This window comes from Copidosoma floridanum, unplaced genomic scaffold (assembly GCF_036245765.1).
Source record: "Copidosoma floridanum isolate Cflo_tuat_1 unplaced genomic scaffold, Cflo_Japanese_pri ptg000001l, whole genome shotgun sequence".
In the NCBI taxonomy this organism is placed as follows: domain Eukaryota; kingdom Metazoa; phylum Arthropoda; class Insecta; order Hymenoptera; family Encyrtidae; genus Copidosoma; species Copidosoma floridanum.
In genome coordinates this window covers 3,492,669-3,516,321 of record NW_028321878.1, presented here as the reverse complement: position 1 = coordinate 3,516,321, position 23,653 = coordinate 3,492,669, and the positions used below count along the sequence as shown (strand labels likewise).

Genomic DNA, 23,653 nt, shown 5'->3' with positions numbered 1-23,653 from the left:
GCGCGAATTAATGTAAATAGCCCGCGTGGTCCGGAAGTTTCGTCAAACGCACATTGTACTGCGGAGGAGGTTCAACCGCCGTCGAGGTTTAATACACGGGTCGGGGCAGTTGTAGTGGCTCGTGGGCTACTCCGCTGCGTTTCGATTAATTACTACTGCAAGTGCGCGCGGTGTTTAATTACTTTTCGTGTATACCTTATCTTATTGCTTCGTGGTCGCGCGTTGTCGGCCTCTTCAATGAGCCGCGCCTCTCCGTGGGCGTATTGAGAAACTATTGGGCGGGAAGGATCTTTGTTCATTTTTCGTTTTGCCCGTCGTATCTCCGCCAAGTTTGAGTGCTCATTTCGAACATTATATATGAATGCACCTACATGAAAATTGTAAAAAAAAAAAAAAGGGAAGACGTGCTAGTGAGAAAAATATTGAAACGAGTGACGCACAAACGCGACTTTCACCGGTTCTGCGTTATTTTACGTAATCATGACGCGGCTCTCTTTTACGTAACTCTACTGCCTTTCCCTGTAAACCCAAAGTAAAAAAACATACTTCCATGGAATAGAGAGGGAAAAAAAAAAAAAATGTAATCGCGATAGCAATACGTACCACAGCGAGATTCAATTCGAGGGAGAGAGAGAGAGAGAGGTTAATGGAAAACAAACGGTTGCGAAGGCAAACGAGCTCGGAGACAGGGAGTCGCTCCGCGCACATAATTAAGCGACCGCGGCGTCCCATGGAAAAGAAAAAACAACAATTACGATGATGGTATTTTAATCAGAGCTCCCAGCGCGATAAACTCGCCGGAAAGTGCCACGTGCGCGCCAGACGAAAACAAAAGAACTTGCACTACAACGCCGTGTACCTACGTCTACAAACTGCCTGTGTTGGAAGGGTGTGTATACACGGGGCCACCTTTTATTGTATATATACAGTGGTTGGCGAAGGAGAATTACGTTAATTTGCATGGAAAATGCAGAAACAAATTACACGCTCCCGCGCCTGCCTTCGAGCTCCTCTTTTCTCTTTGCTCGTAAAATCGTTGCGCCCTGCGGGACGAGCGGCACGTACCCGGTGGTGCAAAAAACGCGAGAGCAAAATCTTGCGAGGTTTTTTTTTTTTTTTTCGAGGATCGGCGGAGCGGCGATTTTTCAAAGGAGATGAATTCCCCGGATGTGCGGGGAAATTTTTTACGGAGGCATTGCGGATCCTCGGCTGCGTGTGCGTGAGTCCTTTGTACTCGCGTAATTTTTTCTTTTTGGGTGTAATACAAGTTCGCCTTTCAAAATGACATCGGGTGGAAGTAAAGGGCCGTCACCTGAGCGCGATATTAAACCAGCCGGGCGTCTGAGATATGAAAACCAATGCTTGATAGCTGTACTTCTCTTCCTTCGTACGTGCAATCTAATAAACTGGACAGCAGCTACTAATGGAGTTTCGAGGTAAATTTGTCGAATTTTGAGGATAATGAGCTTCGTTGAGGAGACGTTGTTCGAAAAGGGTCAGTTGGAAAAATAAATTCATGCAACGATATTCCCATAGGTGGTCGCACCCCGAGTGAGCGCGTCCGGTGCTTGAGCTCTCCTTGAAGGCCTCCTGCGCAGCGTGTACACCATCAAGCACGTAGGGATCATCCGACCTTTCGCCGTGGCATCGTTTATACACGAGGACGGGGGCAAAGCCTTAACGAGCAAACGACGTTTTCTCGTTTGCGTCGTTAGGGAAATCAGCATATTTACTCCCCCCCCCCACCCCAGTCCCCTTGGCGGCTCCTTCCATCCACTCGTCGTCCGTCGAGGCTTGCAGTTCATCAGGGCACTCCCGCGGATTCACAAAGTTCCGTTGTTACGTAATATTAAATGGCTCTTAGCACGGGGGGAGGACGCGCTAACGAGCGAGTTGAGGGCTCATCGGAGAACTGCACCCACCCCTTTTGGAAAAAAAGAATACCTATTCCAAACAGTGCGACCTTTTTAAGAGTAATGTTCGAGAAAAAAAATGTCGATTGATATTTTTTTAAAAGCTTTTTTTTCTCGTTTCAGGGTTGGAAGCGTGGCTTCGACGTACCATGGGATCCAAAAACCGCATCGGCCATCCGCTACGATAGGAGGTGGGTACTCGAGTTTCATCTCATTTGAATAATATAATTAAAGAGCATCGCAAACTCTGTGATTTCGGTCGCCTTTAGTGCCCCCCTTTTTTTTCTCGCGAGAAACTTTTATTTTTTGGCGAACCGAGTGCGAAGGATGTAGATAAATTAATGAGTAAATCGAGCGACTGCTCCTTCCGTACTTGAAATCACTTTGTTCGGTAAGCAAAAACTTGTTAAGAATCGCGGAAAGTTACTTCGTCGGGTTTTCCAAAAGATAAAAACGAGAAAAAAAAAATATATACATATATAACACATACCCGGGCAAAGCTCGGGCCGCTTTGGCTTTCGACATCGAACGGGCGACGCCCCGGTGGCTTGATGAGCTTTTTTGTCGCTCCTCCGTGAAAGTTTTCCTCACCCCCCCCCCTGGTCGGCATTAAAATTCGCCATCTAGCGCCGCATAATATTTCAGGAAGCACCGAGGACCGAAAAAGGGGTAAGGTGGGAGAGACGGTGCAGGTTTCTTAGAAGCTCCGCTGATGCGTTTTTGCGGTCGCTGTGTGGAAAAGTAGCGCGCGTCGCATAATGAACGAGTGGCTGCGCGAGAGAGCTTCGATATTAAAGAGCGGACGGTTTATTAAAAATTCATGCAATAATAATTCCCGTCGCTGCAAGGAGGGGGAGGAAGGAGCCTCGCCTGCGGCTTCTTCTCTGCCCCATACTCCACGTGGTGTGTGTACGTGGTTTCGTCGGGTTGTTGCAGGTGCTGTAATTGCCTGGCTCTCCGATAGGTAGTTACGGTGAAATTAAATCCCAATTTTTCTTTCCCTTCGGTGCTTCCGTTCAATTTTGCGAACGCACCTTCCGAGTAGAGTCACCGTAATATATTTCAACGACGGTGGTAGTGTCAGTGCCGGATGAAAAAAAAAAAAATCTCGTACGGGTTGAATAAAAAAAAAAAATTTATTTGTAGTCTGAACCGGCTATCGTCTTCCTCGCGCGTGTATGTATGTGTTTGCGCCCGAGGGGAGGACACGGAGAGTGTAACAAGCAGTGACCGCGAATAACTAACGACTGCGCTTCGAGCTCTAACTTTTCGCTGCTGCGCGCGATCACGCGACCGACTTCCCGCTCGCTGTAGCCAAAGTTTAGATGTAGCGCCAAGTTTTCGGCTGCTGAAGCTCATTCTTCGGACAGGATGCGCTTCGGGTGAATGGAATTTCCTGGCTTTTCGCGAAATTCCTGTTTAAGCCGTTCTAACGGGACTCGCGTGTTTGTTCGCGTTCGTTGAGAGCTTATACACAATTTTCAATGGGTTACTTTTTGTTGGCATCCAGGTGTACGTACCTTCGAGTCTCCGAGCTCTACAGGTGCACGTTCGTTTCACGGAAGCGTAAGCATGCGAAGATTCGTTTTATACGGTTTTTCAATGATTGAGAACGTTTTTCGGTGAAAGAATGCAAGTTGAAACAAGAGTTGTTTCTCGAAACATTCACCCAATGCTTGACTTGTTTTTGCTAAATAAATTTAATTGAAGCATAATCTGCCTCAGGGTTGATAAATTATCCGAGCCAATTACAAAAATCTCCCATCGCAAGTCGAACTTTTTCGAGGAATTTCGGCAATAGTAGTTGTCCGAGCTTGGGCACAACGAAAATTACGACAGACTTTCCCGTTTTTATTCGCCGAGCTGTGCACTACTGTCAAAGGACTCGGCGCTTTTCGGTATTTCGCGTTTATTAAGGCAGCAGTAGCGTGGTACAGACGATCGAGCCGAAACGTGACGTGTCGGAAAGATGAAAGAAGGCTAGGCACGGAGTGTCGGGGGACTCTGACGTTTCCATTAGTCCCATACCGCTGTCGCTCTGCGCGCGAGACTCCATAGAAAAGCTCCGCTTGAATTGCCCCCCTCCCTCGCTTGTACGCGCTGCGGCGTGCACGTAAGTTCCTTCCCAGGTAATGTCGTACACACGTCATACCGGGAAATCCTTTTCCTCCTCGTCGTAATATCGTACACATGCGCGAGTGTTTTTTTTCCCCGCACAGACCCCCTTTTTTTTTTTTTTTTTTTTTTTTTTTTTTGGTGCAAAGTAGTATGGCTCGTCTGACCAAACGTCGATGTGTTTCACTTGAAACCGACAGGCTTGGACGGTGCGGTAAATTAAAAAAATTGTTTCGTTACACAATTTTCGAGAAAAGTGTGATACATCGTTTGTACTTACAGTGATTTATTTTAATACTATTTTTAACCTAGAGTTTGACGAAATTTTGCCCAGTAAAAAAATGAAACTGTAAGTGACAAAAAAGGGCCAAAGTGTTTTAAAATACGTATTGAAACATTTTATTTCAAATATTATCTGTAATAGTTTAAAAGTCCATAAGTAATTGTGCCCAAGACTGGAAATGAATGGAAGGAAGGTTTGTGTTCGACTTTAAATAAACGAAAACAGCCGGCAGAGCTGCAAACAAAGCGTCTTTATATACCCTCCATAAACCACGGAAGAACTAAAATCTTCGCAAGACCGGTATTATATATTATATAGGGGAGGTGCAAGAGTTAATAGTCCTCGCAGTCGACTCATGAATGTTAAAAGGAAAAATCCAGCCCGAGCTCGGCGTAATTGCGTAATGGAAAACGGTCCATCGGCTTTTAAAGAGCTCCATCTTCCAGCCCGTACGCAGCAAGACAGAAAAGATATAAATACAGAGTAACCCGACAGAGTGTACGTTCTCGTTTCATTTTTACTGGCAGCAGCCCTGTTGTACGTATATACGTATATATACACGAGGGAATAAAGTCGAGGCGAGAGCGAGAAAAACACAGAGACAAAAGAAAAAGAGAGAGAGAGAGAGTGCCTGGCTGTCGCAAGAGAGAAAGGACTCGCTCGCGCGGGCAATAATCCGAGCTGCTCGATCGGGCGATACGGTGCACGACGCCCGGCCGGCGCTCGTAATCCATACAGCTATACCCGCGCCAGACTGCACTTACGAGATGTTATACACCACTTTTCTTTATTTTTTCGCTTCTCGACTCTCTTTCGCCGTCTAGTCCATTTCGAGTGTATCAAGTGCACGTGATGCGCGCAGCGGAAAATCATCCCGTTCTCCAAAATAATATCACGCCAGAGCGCATCGTTTCAGCGGGATAAACAAATTGAAAACACCAAAAGCTTTCTCTCTCTGTCTTCCCTTGATCTTTCGTAAACTCATTTTTCCGATTACTCCGCGTGTCCTCCTTTGGAAAAAAAATATTGCTCCGCGAGGGCGCGATGAAAATGTCAGTGTACTCGGAGCACGTACAGCGACAGGATGCAACGCTGCTCTGATATCTCTCCGTCTCCACCAACGTATAGCCGCTTCGTGCTTTCTTCCTAGTTCCCACCGAGTCCGGAATCAATCGACTCCCTCGAGCGTGAGGTAAAAAACGAGCTCCTCCGCACAGAAACGGGGATACGATTGCATGTATTTTTTTTTATTTATTTTTTTTTTCATGGGAAAATCGCGCAAACTGCCGCGAAGCTGGGGGAAAAAAGACCAGCATTATAGGTGGCTGTGATTTACGAGGATACATCTCGCGGTAATCTCTCCCGGTAGCTTTTGAAAAAAAAAAGGAGAGGAGGAGGCGTGTTTACGCGAGCGATACGACGTGGCGGGAATACGTTACGAGGAAGCCTTGCCACGTCGAGGACGGGGTAAGGTGGGCCGCTTTGGTTTAGCGAACGAACGCTCGTTAAAACCATACCCAATTGAAATTATCGTCGAGTTCTCGTACCAAGAGGGGGGGGGGGAGATGTTGGGTGCCTAATTGGTTGTTATTTCATCAGCAGCTGGTTCATGCGATACCCTTCGCTTCTCGTTTAAAGGAAAAGACAATTTCGAGAGAGCGGGGAGTCGGTCGAAGGGAATATTAGACGCGCGACGGTAGGCAGGGACAGGAATCTTTCTTCCCTGTCTTCCCGGGGATCCTTTGTTGTGGCTCCTGTATATTAGAGAGCGAGGTTTAGTTGACAGGCAGCTGAGTTATTAACTCTGCGATACGCCAGACGGTAGGTTGTCAGGGAGTCGTGGTGAAACGCGAGTACTTTCCCTCCGCGTCAAAAGAGAATAGAGTCCGTTTGGGTTGTAAAAGGTAAGGGGATGTGTGTGTGTGTGCCGTCGCTCTGTATACCCCGGGAAATGCGAGGGTTATTTATCCCGGAGTGTAACGAACCGGGCGAGCTTGAGTTCGTTACTGCGTGTGTGTATATCCATTGTGCAAGGAAAAAGGGGCAAACACGAGAGTCAGACGAGCCAAGGCAAGAAGGAGCTCTCATATTAGTTGTTTGTACCTCGCGCGGCCCTTAAGTGCATCAAGAGCTCCTCTCCGCTCGAGCGTGGAATTTAATTTTCGCTGAAATTTCGCTTGATGCCCATCCCCCCCGCTCTTTCGGTTTTGCGTGCACGCGCCAGAGCTATATGCACGATGACGTCGCGTGACGTTCAAACTCTACAGCCTCCCTCTTTCATACTCGTGTGTACGACCAAAGTGGCGCGGGACGGCGTCTTAATTTAACGGGCCGCACTTGTGTGCTATCGGTTAAAAAAAATCTGCAACGATATCCTGACAAATCGATATCGGCTGCAATTTGGCTGGTGGGTATTTTTACGCGACTCATCGGCTGATCCCGGAACCTCCAGTGGCTCGTTTCGCGCTCAATTTCCCGGCCGGATTGCAGTGTGCCTTTAACGGGCTTTCATTGATCGAACGTTTCGTTACACTGCGGATGAGCGAAAAATGAAAATACCAGCCGAGGTTGAAGCAAGAGATACTACGTACACATGGATTTTCCATTCGGCGGAACATATAGCTCATGGCCACCTGGTTACCGTTATTTTTCCCCATTGCTAATAGACTAGATCCGCGTATATATATAAACATCGCGAGTCCCCCGAGTATGGGCTATCACGTAACTCGCCCCCGAAGCGGTAAACGGGGGTCCGGCAGCTCCGTCGCCCGGAAATCAATAGCCCGAGAAATCAGCTCGTCTCTAAAATACACTCGGGGCCGGCTCCTAAACTTGAACCGCGTCTCCGAGGGACGTCTCCCGTGATCCCAGGGAGAAATCTCGCCTATAGACCGGACACGCCTCGGATGTCACAGCGACAAAAATATCTACTTCTCCCGAGGTCCTGAACAATGTGCATGTTAAACGTATACGTTGTACCTCGGTGTTGCTATCAGTTGTAGAAACCCTTGGGCGCTTCTTCCCACGTCTGTCGGACCTTTTTCCCGGAGGACGAAAACGCGCCCACCCCCTCGACTCCTTGCGAGCGAGAAAATTTGAAAACGCGTCCCGGGAATTGCTGATGGCTGGATGCGTCGCCCGTGGCGCTTCACGTATACCTTCCGCCTCGGAAATGATGATGGAGTGCCTGCTCGTGTGTATATGCTATACCTGTACCCATTCACGACGTCAAAGTGCTCATTTATCGAGACGCGCGAGTTTCGGCTTTTGTGAGCGACGCTCGGTGTATAAATCATCGGTGCTCTCCTTGGGCTTTTAAATGCACCTCTCCTCTCGGGGCTACCTGAATTTCCTCTGCCCGAGTCGTCGTCATCAATCGTCAACGCGATTTCTCGAGAGGAAAGCGTCTCCAAAATAACGACCTTTAAGGGGGGGAGGGAAAAAAAAAAAAGAAAAAAAATTGCCATCCAACAAGGCGTTGACGCGCTCGTTAAAATACACGAGCGAGGGGGCATTTAGACTGTCAACCAGCCGCTCTTGAGGAAAAAAAAAGAAACGGCTCTTTTCTCCACACGGGTGATGTGTATTTGTGCACTTGTGGGTAACTCGGAGGGCCCTCGACGAGAGCGAGAATTCAAATGTAAAGAGATCGATGCGTGTACAAGCGCGTTATTCATGCGCATTTTTGTCCCCCTCCTCTCCTCTTCCGCTATCTTTTACCCTTTACTCGCAGCCGATCGATCGCAATACTCCACGGAACAGCTTTTTGCACCTTCATCTCTACCTGCACACGATGTGTATACACTCGTGCCTTTTCTCTTCCTTTTATGCCGAATAAAAAGCCCCTCTCGGCGTAATCCTCGTGCTGTTTGCCATTTCCGCGTGTGCCCCCTCTCTCGTGAGATTTCTATTTTTCACAAAGACAACTTCCCCAGTATTACACGCACGGAGTGCGCAGCTTTCCCGTACAACTGACTTTGCATGCAGAGGAGCTCGGCTTCTCTCCTCTCCTACTTTGACGTATCGCCGAATTATGCCGCGCGTTATGGTCGCGCTCCATCCCTTCATTTTTTTGCTCCCCCCCCCCCCTCAACCCAAGGTTTTTCCCGCGCTCTCTGTCAACCAGAGATGATAAGTCGAGAGCGGGGCTGAGAAAAATGACCGTTCTTTGTATTTTTCGTTCGCCGGCCAAGTCGGTCCTAAAACTAAAAAGAGCCGACACAAGCGAATGAGGGGGAAAAATGGAAAATGAGGTATATACGTACCTTGCCTCGAGTTACTTTCACTCTTCGAGGGACTGATCCCCCGCCATCACCTGAAACTTGGTTCCTTCCTCGGAGAGTCAAAAGTTTGGGGGGGAAGGAGGAAAAAAAAAAAAAAAATCACGCAGAGCTGACCCGAGGAGTGTGTGCGGTGACGCAGGGCGAGTGAGAAAAGAAATTTCGATCGGAAGTCGCGAGAGGTGCACGGGCCCGGAAATTCCTCGAGTTCGCGTGTTCCGAGGGGCGCTGAGGCTCCTTTCGTTCTCCAGGGGGGGGGTGAGGGGCAAGTTTTTCTTTTTGGGGGGGGGGGCACGTGCGCGGAAAATCAAACTTCCGGAGCTAATAAAAAGGGACGCCAGGGTCCGGAAATAATGGCCGAGGATAAATCATGGGGCGTGGAGGGAGGGCACGTTGTAGCTACAGTTCTTTTCGGGAACTAGAGTTTGGGTACGCGTAATCCTTTTTTTTTTCGAAGAATATTTAATATACGCGCCTCACCTGTGCGTCGATCGCGTTGTTTATTGTAGAATTGTAATATTACCGCGTTGTCGAGGATTAAACTTTTCGAGCGCTTGAGACCCTGGTAACTATAATATAATTATTATTCTACTCAAGTTTCTCAATTTTAAGGATAAATTCCTTCGTTGTAAAACGTTTTCGTATAGTTTTGAAATTCATGTAATTATTAAACTTTTGCTTTCGCTTTACTGTATAGGATTTGCATATCATCACGGACATTCAATTCGATATTTACTTTGGTTTTGCCGTACCGAGAAATGCAATCAAACGCGCTTTGCTGCTCCGAATTTAAGAAAATAACTTTCTTGCAAAGTTCGAAGCTCATTTGGTACCTGGATAGTCCAGATATTAGGAAAAGTGGAATTTAACACGGTTATCGTATAATTAACAAGGGGTTTTTTGTGAAATTGGTGTAAAAAATAATAAAACATAGTTAAAAACTGTTTTTGTTTTTTTTGTTTTTTTTTTGTTAGGGTTATAGATTGATTATAATGAGAGGTCAAAATTCGCGTTCACCAGTACAATTGAAAAAAAAGAAAGAATTAATTATCGTGCAAAAAATATACTTGATAAACCTACACGACCTCAAAACCTTTCAACCAAACGATTGATTGCTTTTAGGGTATTGTAATTATTTTTAATACAGCCCGCAGCCACCAATAAACGCACGAGCTCGAGCGCGAAATGGGAAATTTGATGCTTCGTTGCGTCAAATTACTCAAATTTGTTTGTAAATTTTGTACTAATTAATATTTCTATACAATATTCAACGCTCGTTTAACTCGACACGTCATTCAATATACGGTTATTCGCAACACAGAGATCGTTGTTTTCGCGCAATAAAATAAGTATGAAAATCGATAGTCATTATTATTGAATTCAATCAACGCTGAAACTATACCCCTTTCGTTGCATATGAAAATAAAATTTACAATGAAGTAGCGTAAAATCGATGTTTTTTTTTTTCCAAACCAAATTGTTAAAAACACCATTCAGGATTTACGTTTCCCATGAAACAAGGGTATATACATATGTAGAGGTAACAAAGCCCGGGAATCCACTTTTTTCCGGCAAAAAGAATCAAAACCTTTTTCGATTTATTCCTCTCGTAAAAACACACTACACCGCCGACATTTTGACGTAAACCCGTTCGCAAAAATCCTCGAAACAGTACGCTCGCCCGGAAAACCGATCACCCGAAAAAGCAAAGACGAATACACATCTAATAAAAGAAAATTACGCCGTGCTTTCCCCCCATTTCCCTGGGGTGCTCCGAGCGACTCGAATGAAAAAGCAAAAACGAAGGAGTACAGTATAAAGACGTCGGAGGAGCAGCGCCGGCGTGACTCGTCTTTTCGGAAATAAAACGCGTGAAATCGCTCGGATTGATTCGACGGCCCCGATTTCGCGCCACTGCCGCGAGCCCGAACACGTACATATACGAAGCGAAAGAAAAGAACACGTCTCGCACACACACACACACACTACACGAACGGATCAAGCGGAATCAATCCTTGCCTTTCTTCCCCGACGACGGAGACCCGCGGCCTTGGACTACATCCAAAATCCAGGATCTCCCCTTTGTCCGTGTACATGCGGGACCCACATCGCGACGCGAAGAGAGCCTACCTTTGAGACGCTGAGGAGGCGAAGATGGCCCGTCGCTTAGGCGATTGTTCTCTCTATCTCTCTCACCCCCTTTACCCATTTCGAGATCGCAGGGGATGAAACTTGTCGAGTTCTTGCTCGGAAATTTGAGCGCGCTCTACTTACTTGAGGTCGGTGTGACTCGGACGATTTTAAGAGGTCGTTTTACACCTGGTCGTATTTTTCCTTGCGCTATTTCGACGACCTGCATCATCTAATGTGTGCACAAGTTGAGAAAATCAGTAGTGGAAAGCTTACTTGAAATTCGATGACATTCCAAAGTTGATCGTTGGTATCGATGACTCCACAACCCACCGATCGAGCGAGTAGTCAAAACGAGTATGGATGTACAAGTGTCCAATAACAAAATGTACGTCCAGACGGATGGGCGATCAGCAACACGGACAGGGGGATGCTATTATTATTAGTTCACGTCTTATCATGGTATCACGAAAATAAAGAAGTTAACGAAAAATTCAAAAAACAAATCACGTGCTTTAGAAAACTTTGCTTCGAAGCAGAAAAACGTGGAACTACTAAATATTTCACCCCCGCAGGAACCAAGCGAGCATAGCTCCGCTACTCGACAGCCATCACCCCCGTCTATATCCCAGACAAGTTCATAAACATGCACATCATATACATACATATAACGGTAGAGCTAACTTGTAACCCGCGTAGCGCGTGGTAGGCGGGATAAGTTTTTTCAAAGGATCTTGGCAAGCCGCGCTGAAACATTAATACACCGCGAAGGCTCCCCTCTTCGTCTATCCACCTTTTCTCTGGTTACTAGAGCGATCTTTTTACCTTGTATTTCCCGGGGAGCGGTTGTGGGCAGCTATGCATTTATGCCGTCGTACACCGGTAGTCAGCGTGAGCGGGGAATAGAGGTTACGCGGGTAAAGAAAAAAAAAAAAAAAAAAAAAAAAAAAAACGGGATGCACCCGGATGTACACGAGCACAATAAAGCGGGGAGCCTTCGAGGGTCTCGGTGAGTCGGACGAACAAGATTTATTTTGCTCGAATTTTCGCTCGGGGAGTTATCTTTCTCTCCCTTACGCGCGCGCTCACCGATGCTCGTTCCGCCGCGGTTTTACAGCCGTCGGGGATCCCGAGTGACACCCCAACGTTACGGCCGCGAGTTATTCAATTTTCCTCGAAAAATCTCGGATTACCGCTGCCACCAGATATCGCGATAACAACAAACGACCTCTCTGTGTGACGTCGTCCCTATCCTTTCCTAGCTGCGGTGTGTCAATACACGCGCCCCCGAGTGTTTGCAGCAAAGCGGGTCATCCGTGATTACCAAGTACGCCAAGGGGTGGGGGGGTGACTATTATGCGGTGACTTCTAATACAGCTCTTTGGCCTAGTGTACAGTCGCTTCACTTGCGACTCCGTCAATGCCCCGAAGACAATTTGGCAATTAGTCAGCCGAAGGATTATTGTCGCGTCGCAGGAAGGAATTGGTGTACACGTCTCGTGCACGATGTAAGAAACAAAAAATGAAGAAAAAAAATAAAGCGAGCCGTGGAAAAACCACGTCGGATCGAGAGTGTTGTCTGTGATTACAAGCTGTGAGCCACCCTGTAGGGGATGAACAGAGGTCACGAGTGTTCATCCTTCGTATCCTTCGTGTCTATTTTCAGAACTTACATACGCGCGTCGTTGGCTAATTTGAAGGAGACGCGTGTCTCGACGTCAACTCGACGTGCCCTGACGTTCGGATTGACGGATCGACCGGTTGATCCGGAGGGGAGGAGACTGGTATATAAATTTACGCGAAAGCTTCGAATATTAAAAAACGTGGAAGTTGCCGAGTGCTTTTCAATTGTAAAAGCTCCAGCTGCGACCGAGGCTGCATTGAATTTACGCTCGCGCCGAGAAAAGTTAGCAACGGGGTAAAAAAGGGCCATTGCGTACGTGTGTACGCACACGCGACTGAGCGAACACGTCTGTATACAATGGTTGACGACATTATATACCGTGAATCTTTGAAAGTATTATTACTACCATCAACTTTCATCCTGAGATCTAAAGAGTGAGTGTATATATTGTCATCTGCAAAAACATTTTTGGTCTCGGATGAAGTGATAGGATGTTTTGGCCGATCAAACGGTTGATGATGGCTTGTTGTCCAACGTAATGGTTATCCAATGTACCGCTACGATTTACAGGTACTTTTTGAAAGTTGTTGCATTGAGACACGGTGAATAGCCAAAGCGAGAATTCCGTCGCCTCGGAACGTTGAAATTTCCAGAAAAACTTTTGCGCGCACGACGCGGAGCGAGGGTGTTTTAGAATTTACCGATAGGTGTACATTCGGAGCGGGTTATGGTGGTGCGGGAGTTGAAAAACACGTGCCAGCCCGTATGTTTCGATGCCGTAAATTTTCGGTGGAGCGAAAGATAGAGAGAGAGAGCCGAGTTGCAGGTGGTGGAAGAAGTGGCCCCAGGGCTGGCTCGTACATCGTGTCGCCGCACATATCCATCCATAGGTATACAATACATGTATGAACGAGCTCCTATGGAGGACTTGGCACAGAAGAGTCGTACGTATTCGCGTATACGGTATACATATGCCATACAAGTCGATCGAGTAGACGAAAATACGTGATCTATCCTGCCTCGGGGCACTTTTCAAACTCCAGAGATGTATCTTTAGTTCGAGTCCGCCGTGTATCTGTATACGTGTACGGGCATCGGTGGACGTGCGTATGCAAAGGTTTCACGGACGAGTTGCCCACTAGTTGAGTTTGCAGTAGGTATATATATATAATTTTTGCTCGGCAAAGTTGCCCTTGCATCTGCTATTGCTGCTCGAAAAGGGGTGTGTATTATATTATATTTGTTTACTCCCATCGCGAATAACTCGCTTCGAGGGGGAGATCCGTACATGCTATCGCGATTGTTAAGAATACTTTTTCGGTAAGTTAAACTACCATAATATCGTACGGTTAATGATATAATCATAAAGAGCAAAAAAAAAATACTTTTAAAAATCTCAATTAAGTTCTGTGACGTTTTCCACATTTGAGGGCACAATCGTCCTACGATTTGCATACAATACGAGTCTCATGGTAAAAAAAAAGTACATACAGTGGATATCTCGACGTCTAACTTAACCCCCATTATAGCACAAGTTTGTCTGAAATACTCCGGGGAGGGGGTGGGGAATTTATTCGTCAAATTTTAGCTCCCCAACGCTCTGTATCCCGTCGAAATGCACGTGGGCAGATGAAGTGAAAAAAAAAAAAAAAAAATGTATATATACTCCGAGTGCACTTTGTACGACACAGCACGCGGTGGATTATGAATTCCCGCGAAAACACGAAAACTCCATCGAGTCGCCGTTGGGTATGAAAATAAAACAAGAGTCGGGAGAGGGGGAGCGCCTAGTTTCGCGACTCTATCGTCGAGAATGAATTCCGCTTCCGAGGAAATCAATGGACCCGAAAGCGGAGGAAAAATCGCTCGCGGCGCCCAATCACGGCGAATCGCGCGGATACTCGGAAAAAAGGGGGAGGGGGGGAGGGTTGGCTCCTCGATCTCTGAAAGGCATCTTCTCGACGCGAATAAAGGGAGTGGAAGAAAAGGGGGGATATATTATGTACGCCGCCGAGTTGTGTATTTCGGTCGCTTATCTGGCTTGCCATTCTTCCCTATTGGCGCGACCCAATCTACCGTCAGCAGCTGCAAGCAGTTCCGTATCGAGCGAAAATATAGGCACGACTCGATGAATATTCAGGCAACGAGCAAACACGTACACAGGTATAAAAGATACCAAGATGCCGGCCTCCGACCACCTCAGGCGTGAATTACTTTTCAAGTTTGCCTCCTCGCCACAGCCTCTCCACCCCTGCATCATACACAAGTGCAAAGTTTGCCCCTTTACCTTCGATACATAACTCTCCATCCATCCATCTGTCTATATCTTTCCGTGCACCTGTACCTATAGCCTACCGCGTTGCGCATCATTTATTTAATGGAGCCTCGAGATAACTCGACTCTGCAAGCTACTCGTATCTGCGCCTCGACCTATATTCACATACGCGTGCTCGCTTTTTTTTTTTTTTTTTTTTTTTTGCAAATTGAAAAAAAAAGGACAACGTCACTTTGAGGATAAATTTTAATATCAATCCAACTGGCAAACGTTTTTGCCGAGCGGGTGTCCTGTACGGCAAAGTATATAGTTACAGGTAAATTGAATTAGCTCCGAACAAAATAAACAAGTGATGAAAATACCAGGGGAGGGAGGTAGGGAGGCTTTGCTGTTTATTAGTAGAGAAAAGAAGAATCCCGGCTCATTGGACCGAGCGAGGGAAAAGAGGCAATTACGTCCGTCGAACGAAGCATGTATATATATACATGTCTATGTAGGGAGGGGGGTGGACGAGCTTTTTCCGTGTCCCCGTAATTTATTCGTAGCACCGAGGGACTTAATTACAGCGGTTAGCAACGCCCCGACGCCCCGACCCGCGCACGTACGGGCGCTCTTCGTGTATATAGTTAGGGGGTGGGGAGGGGGACGTCATCGTTGTTGTTGTTGTTGTTGAGAGGCTGCACGATGTGTATGTACAATAGGTTAAACGCGCTTGCAGCAAGTCATCCGAAGGAGCGGGACATTATTCATAAGCGTGACAGGATTGGATTGGCTTAGCGAAATCACCCCCACGAGAGGGAAGCTGGAGGATAATAAGGCACTGTTGGGTATCTGCTATGCGAGATGCGAGAGGTGCGAGGTCGGCTATGGCTCGAGTTTGTGAGGAAATAATTATATCGATAAGGTTTGGGGCTCTCTTGACTCGGCGATTTATGCTAGAAATTCAAAAGAGTCGATGAGTTGGGAGTATATACATTATATACATGTATGGTATTGATGAGCAAAGCAAGAACAGTGTGGTTTGTGTGACTCGAATAACATCGTATTATTGGATTAAAAATGTGATTTTAAATTAATCGTTTATCATTACATTTTAAAGGCACCGTTGTTTGCTTATGCAAATGTAAATATCACCACCAGTGTACGAAACACGAATTGAAATACACTCGTTGAAATAACCTTTGCTCATACATATTCAATGTTTATCTCGTTTGAACCATTTATTTGGCAAATAAACGATTACTCATATTTTACAATTGTATCCTTTCAGGTTTCCCGAGAACCTCATGCCAACATTTTCCATCGCCAAACTAACATACACGTAAGTTACGTTTCGACTGTTACAATTAACTTTTCATAACATTTAATGCTTTTCTTCTTTGTAATTTTTTTTTATACTTTAATTGAAAATATTAATTACAAGTCCGTTTGAAAATTCAGTTCACCACACATCTTTTGTTTGAATAATCAGCGAACCATTTTACCGTAAAACAAACTGTTTATGATTACATACTCTCTCAATTTTTCAAGAAAAACATTAAATAGGGACTATTAGTGTATTTCTGTACTAATTGGTAAAGTATCGACGCAGCAGGAGTATAAAGAAATGTCAACGACTTTCTCTAATTTCAATAAGATCTCGTTAAAAAGCTCTCGATTCAACAAAAAGCTCACAACGAGATCAAAAGTACGAAAACTATATCATAGGAAGCTTAAAAATAAAAACTTTTTTCCTTTTGTTCCCAATGAATATTCGTTAAAATTTTTGCGCACTTGATCGAAAACGCATTAAGCACCCGTAGAAGCAAAAAGCTTTCCAATTAATTTCTCGATCAACTTTTTCATTTGACGAAGTAAGTATATAATGAGTATGGAAAATGTATTAAAACCTCTTTGCCACCCCTACCGAACTTTCGCACGTGTAATAATAAAAAAGGAAAATTGTTCTCATTGGCATTCCGTATAGTTTGCGTATATTTACAGCTAAAATATAATCTTTGAATCCAACAAAAGCCACACGAAACAACAATAAACAAACCCCACGATCCACTGAAATATTCAATAACCGCACCCTGGATCCGCAATCCCTTATACGGTCCCTAATCCCCGCTGCAGCGGCCGCGAACCGTCACTCGAAAATTCCAGCTGAGCTTTTTAGCGATCGCCCCTAACACAGAAGTGGATTCGCGGAGGGGGGGTTGGCCGAGTCGCGGCGACCGCAATCTCGAGCACCGCCCGAGATACGGAGGCTTATACCGCGGCCGCACTGCGGCACGTTCGCGCGCGCATTAAACATATATACACACACACACGACCACAGTCGCAGATTTGTATGGAGCTTGAATTCCGCAGCTACGTATACCACCTACCCACGCTGTGCCCATACATTTTGTAGCGCGCGTGCGAGTGTCGGTGGATTTTTGTCCCTACGGTGACTTTGGCTGAGTACAGCCACATGAAGCGACACTTTTTCACTTACTTTCCTTTTTTTTTTTTTTTTTTTTTTTCATTACACTCGCGCGCAAACCACAAAACGGAAGCCCAACTTGGCTCGTTGTTGATGCACAGGCGCCTCATCGTTGAAATCACAATTACCATATTATTCTGAACGCATTTGAATCACAGGGAGGATAAAAATCGACCATCCTTCGAAAAAAAAGAAAGAAAAAAATTGCTTCAGCCCATTCTCCATTTTTCCCCCTGCTCCGGAGCGCGCATTTAAATTCAATCAATTTTTTCCGCTCCCGGAGCGCCCAGCTCTCGAAAGCAAACAGAGCATCGCCACCAACGCGTTTGAAAAAAAAAAAAAAAAAAAAAGCACCAGCGCTGTCCGGAGTTTTATTGACCCGCGAGCAAACAGAGCATCCTTGGGAAAATCAACTGCGGACTGCGGCCAAAGATATCGCTGGTGCGAAACTACTCGTTTATCGGGGCCACCAGCAGAAATACATACATACATATACATGATAGTCGAGGGCGTATTAACGCGGACATGCATTGGATAGGGTGGTGGGATTATTCTCTAGGAAAATTTCAGGGTTGCAGGTGTACACGAAGTGTGTATCACTCTTTGGTGCGGGTGTTTCAAATGTACGGGAGAAGGTTAAACAAAAATCTTTTTTTTTTTTTACTTTTGATGAAATTCTTGGTGCGGATTGATATTTCGAAAGTGCGGCTTTACGGCCAAAAAGACGTATACGACGGTGACACCGTTGTTAGTTTCCATCAGCTGCTTCGGTCCTTTCCGCGCGTACGGGTAGTACACGTCCATATATAAGAAACAGAAGTTAGAGCTCTCGTGTACGAGGCTGGCCTTGCAAAAATTCCGATCACGTCTCCGCCCGGAATTCTCCCGTCTCTCCCTTTCAATCGAGTAAAACTTAGCTGGCAGCTCGAGAGTGGAATCGATGTTTTTTTTTTTTGTTTTTTTTTTTCAGAGAACAAAACTAAAATACGATGACCCCATACGCTAGAGCTGTACGCCATCCGAAACCGGAAATCGATCGTTTGTTCGAGATGGGGATGAAGGGAATAGAATTTTTTTTTTTTTTTTTTTTTTTTGCAACCGAGTGAGCAGCGTAATTGATGGCTGATGGACTTTGCGGGAGACGCGGTCGCGATTTTACGTGAATATAAAAACAGCGGCAAGGGGTCGAGCGAGGAATTTAAAATGAGATTTCGCGGGGGCACGAATGGAGCGCGGCTGAGATTTATGCGCGCTCGTTAAGAGTTTAATTGTGGAAGTGACGGGCTCGTATCGGATTTACGAGGCTCCGAGTTTTCGTCGGATGTGACGTGATTTTTTTGTTTGTTTTTGTTTGAGAAATGACGGGAAATTGTCTGCGGGACGTGAGCGCTGTGGTGTATGACAGAGATTTTTTTTTTTTTTTTTTTTTTTTTTTTTTATTGAGCTCGTGTACTTCTAAATTGACTTTTTTATGCAGTTGAAAATAGCTTGGGTTAATTATACTTGTTTTCACTGAATTGATTTGCAAGCAATGAGAGAGAAACAATAATACTGCGTCCGAAAATGAATGTTAATCAATAAATTTGCCATAGCCGAAAAGTATAGAAAAATAGTTTTTAAAAACACGTGAACGTGATAAAACAACATAACAATGTTATTTTTGTCGATGTCATTGGCTGACGTGTGTGTATGTATTCACGGAGAGGAGAATAAAATAATTATTGGAAAAGAGAAAATGTAGACGTAATAAATTGACGTGTATTGGACAGGTGAGCACTTACTAAGTTTGAAGCAAAACATGGTTTGGATAACTCAGTTACTTATTTCTTAACGACTTGATGCTGGTTTATTTTAAAACTACTGAAGAAGGAAGTTTCAAGTGTATGTATGGAATTGATTCGACCCAATTTGATATATGGATTGAAAAATCGAATTTCTATCAAAACAAATTCATCCCGAATGTTATGTAAATTGAACACTGGAAACTTTTTTTTTCCAACTAGACGAGAACACATGTATTGAAGATATAGAAGTAGGAGTTTGAAATAAAAATATTTTGTAGATTCAGTAGAACCCATAAAAAGTGGTAATAGCTTAAAAATAAATATTCTTTTTTCATCGGAAATAATTTTTAAGTAGAAAACGAATTTCCTGCAACAGAAGCGGCACCAATGTTAGCGGAAAAATATATATTACATAATATATTATGTGTGAAAGCGAAAGGTATAAAAAGTGAATCCATAAATAAACTAAAAAAAAAAAGAAAAAAAAAAAGAAGAAAAAACCAAGGAGTACTTATTTGTAAAACGAGAGACAGCAGTGGCGGTCGGAAACAAACAAGGAGAGACAAAAAATTGAGAGTACGGCTGGGAATGCAACCGAACGTTTGTTTCCCGGCACGTGAAAACAAAAGTCTCGTATCGTTTCTTACGCACACACATATTACCTGTATACACCTACCGATGAACATACGCGGTCGTTTTAAAATACGGCCAGCGATTCTTTACGTCGCGGCACTGGTACAAGTGGTCTTTTGTTTATGTTCCCATCTGTATTTCGCCTCAGCTATTTTTTCCGCTCGTGTGGCTATGCATATACCATTCTACGATCCTTTCGCTGCATGGCGCGACCTATTTTCCGTGCTTATACTGTAGACGGTCCTTTCATTTTGAACTATCTGTGTTATTGTTTTGAGAGGCCGAATTTTCACTGCTAACAAACGGCTGAACCCTCATTTTTTTTAACAAATTGGTAACACGGTTGACCTTGTTTTTACGCAGTTTACTTTATAGTACATACAAATTAGAAGCTTTTTTACAAAGGGTTTGTTTATAGTGTAGCCCTGTAAGGAAATACCTAGCGTTTTAGGTACTGCACGGTTGTGTATGAAATTTGTTATGGACAAGTTCTTTCAATTTCATTATATTAGATAATATTTTTATACGATCGAAGGTCACATTAATTTCTGTCTAATTACTATAAACAATGTAGAATAATTCAATAATGAAAATATTTTATTTGATGTTGAATGTTGTAAAATCAATACATAAAATTTATATGGCAAGTATTTGAAATTTCTCCTTGTCTAAGATTATAATCAACTCAATTTAACTTAATACTTTTACTTTGTGTAATATTTTCTCGAAATCTCTTTCTTTCACGAAATTATAGAAAGTTGTGTGACATCCTCATTAATATTGAACTTGCAATGGTACCATTAATGGTATTGTATATAATTCTTATGCATCATTTCTTCTTATTATGCAGATCTTGGAACTGGACTCTCCTGAAAATTATTATTAATACATTGTTTTAAAATTTTCAACGCATTGGTATATCAATGTTTCATTTAAATTATTAAATTTGGCTTTAATAGGACGAATTAACTATTCGTATGACTTTAGGTTAGTAAAAAATAAAACAAACGTATACGCTTCTACCACCACCTATAAATCATTAAGCCGAATGATAGGGAGATGAACTTGAAATTCAGTGACAGAAGGTCATAGTCTCAAACATACATATACGTTCTCATGTAAGAAGGATTGAAAGCCCCAATTGTCAAATGAAATGAAAAATAATTAAATAAGCAATCATCGGATAAAATAATTAAAATATCAAATACACTTACGTTGTATGGATTTAGTTTGGGTGTGGAAGGGAATAAAACACCGCCACTTATAGTTACAGCAGTAGTGGCACTCTTTGCAGCTTCGAACTCCTTGGGATGTACATCATGGATTTCTAGCTGCTCGACTCCAGTTTCTACATCGGTAGTATCGCTACTCGCTTTCTTTTTATCATCACTTTCATACGTGCAGAAAAATTGGAAGTAGAGCAATAGTTGAATCGAACCAGTAGCCACTTGAATTGTGTTCAAGTTATAATATCTATAGGAGTTATAGCGGTATAACTCACTTACTACGTCTAAACATTTGTAAAGTGTCATCAAAAGGATGTAATGAAACATGTGAGTCTCGATTTTTCTGGCCTTGATGCAGAAGTATAGCTGAGGAACAATAGCGACTGCTTCGAGATACATACTGGATGCCCAGAGGACCTTGTCACTTTGCAGACCCAGCACTAAACTTGAGAGTACCAGTGTGTAGACTTGACTAAAAAATCACAGAAAATTTTTATTAACTGCAAGTGCCAAACAAATAACTGCACATCATGCATTGAAGCAAAGTAATAATCGCTACATCAAGTTTAATTTTAAACGATACTGAAGATGAGTACTTTTAAATTATGTGCTTCTTATTTCCAATTGAATTTAAGGGTGAAAAAAAAGTCATTTAATAGTCATACAAAGGATCAACGCAATGTATATACATTTCCCTTTGATCGTCATAAGTTTGGAGAAAAAGAGCTTTCAATGTTCAAAGCGAATTGATCACATATTTTTATGCTATTAAATTTTATCAATACATGATTTACGTGCGCACCAATTTTGAACTTCAAGTTGTTTCACTTTACAATTTTTAATTTTTAATTGGTTTAAATGAATATAAAAAATTAATTGTAGTCAGTTTCAACGGGTTATATTTTTAGAATATCTAACACAGCCGAAATTATTTAAAAAAATTTTCTTATAAATTATTAATGATAAATAAAACTTATAAATTGCTTACCTAAACGTATCATACTGGGCCTGATAAAACTTATTGTAGATGACTATTAACATAATAATTGCATATAAATTTAGCGATGTAATAATCTCAGGTGTTAGAACAAAAGAATATAAAAAAAACTGGTAACATATTCTCAATGTAAAAGCTGTTGCATAGAGAATTTGTGTTTTTCTGCTAATACCTGGAACATAATTATATATATTTTTACTGAGTTACACACCCATTGACTGTAATTTTAGTTTCAGTTTACACATTATTTATATGAAATTATAAAATTGACGACAATAACTCGACTGATGATTGTCGTAAAATTTGTTTAATAATTTAATAATTTATTTACAAAACGCTTTCTAATCAGACTGACCAGAAATACGAGTCGTTAAAAAATGCCAGTTGATGCGATGCACATTCGTTATAACATATTTTATACGTTAAATGATTTGAATCCTTGTATTTGTATTTTAACAACTCCACGATACAAATCGATTTTGTACGCAATCGATATTTTATTCAACGATTATTCAATTGTTTTCATTGTGTGTATCGATTATTTATGAGTACGAGACTGAATTTTCAGCTGCCAGCTCATCCAACAACTGTTGCTATGTATTTTAAAATGGTGTTTTTACCCCCAATCGCAGTTTGTAATAGAGATTTAAGTAGTTTTGAGTATAAGAACCATTTAATCAAGCTATTTTTCGTTATTTATATTAATTGATTGTTTACAGCTGTTGTGACATGCTTAATGGAATAATCAAGGAACAAAATATCGAATGCATCTCTGGTAGAAAATTACTACATAAACTGGCTAGAAACTCGTCAACGTACATGCCTCAATGGGCTTATAACATGTTGACGAGTTTCCAGCCAGTTTATGTAGTAACGTTTCTACCAGGGATACACAATCGATTTGTAGCGTGAAGTTGTTAAAATAGCAAAAAAAACCATTCGAATCATTTAACGTATAAAATGCGTTACAACGAGTATGCAACACATCGACTGGCATTCTTTTAACGACTCGTATTTCTGGTCAGTCCGATTCGAAAGCGTTTTGTAAAAACGCTGTTGTGGCATAGCACGTCTACGTTTTGTATGAATGAGTTATTAAAAATGTATTCGTAATCTTTGTTTCTCGTGTATAACTTACCAACACAACTGCGTTTACAAAAAATTCTCACAAAAAGCTGCATGTTTGCACACATTAAGGCGAACAAGCGCAAAAATTCCATCCCCATCAGTACATGTCTGAATAAGATATGTTCAACCTTGTCTGTTTCGATAGCCATAGGAATCGTGAACACGTCACTGTCAGATAAAATAAAAAAAAAAAACTCAAGAATATTTGATGTCAGCTACACGAGCTGGAACTAAAACTTTCATCAGGGGAAAAAAACTACTGTTGGCAAGAGCTACAAGGAGCGAGAGCTGATGTACTCCTCTACAACGTAAGCCGTATGATCTATAAATGTAGGTTATATACTACGCCACGAGTGGGACTGATTTTTGATACCGCACTGATTGCACCAGTGTTTGGTTGTAGTCTGCACTGTGAGTGGGCCGTGAGTGGCGCTGCTCTTGCCTATGCATCAGTGTCGACATATCTCTTACAAAAGTTTAATTAGAAATTTTTCGTTTGGTGAAAATTCAGGCCGAATCCGGTCCCGAAAGGGTCCGTATCTGGTGTGTGAGTGGGTGTCGTAAATTCAGGTCTAGTGTCATTCAACATAATATAATTCTGAGCTAACTACTACCGGTTGGGGTAATCTGTGGCAGCCAAATCTGGTCTGAATTTACCCCTGCTTTACACACCACGTGTGGCTCAAACGTCTTAATGTTGATTAACCAAAACTTTTTTACCTTGGTAGCTCGTACTAGCTTTGATTATTTTCAATATATTTACGTATAGTAAAGTCGTGCACATTACGTTCAGGATGT

The 23,653-nt window shown here is 43.1% G+C and overlaps 2 protein-coding genes across 2 annotated transcripts in view; one reads left to right on the top strand and one right to left on the bottom strand.

Annotated features, from left to right (window-relative positions):
- Positions 1–15,894: 15,894 nt before the first annotated feature.
- LOC106640385 (Chondroitin sulfate N-acetylgalactosaminyltransferase) overlaps positions 15,895–23,653 on the top strand; it is a 31,997-nt gene continuing 24,238 nt past the window's right edge. The window contains exon 1 of the mRNA XM_089591244.1: positions 15,895–15,941. Within this exon, the coding sequence (XP_089447370.1) occupies positions 15,907–15,941 (35 nt within the window). The 5' untranslated portion in view covers positions 15,895–15,906. The remainder of the gene's footprint in view (positions 15,942–23,653) is intronic.
- Positions 20,129–23,253, bottom strand: LOC149375991 (ER lumen protein-retaining receptor 1-B-like). Its single transcript, XM_089591970.1, has 4 exons — positions 22,866–23,253; positions 21,719–21,899; positions 20,719–21,202; positions 20,129–20,373 (listed from the first exon to the last, which is right to left on the bottom strand). Exons 1-4 carry the CDS (start codon positions 23,002–23,004, stop codon positions 20,347–20,349), a joined length of 831 nt encoding a protein of 276 aa, XP_089448096.1. The 5' UTR covers positions 23,005–23,253; the 3' UTR covers positions 20,129–20,346.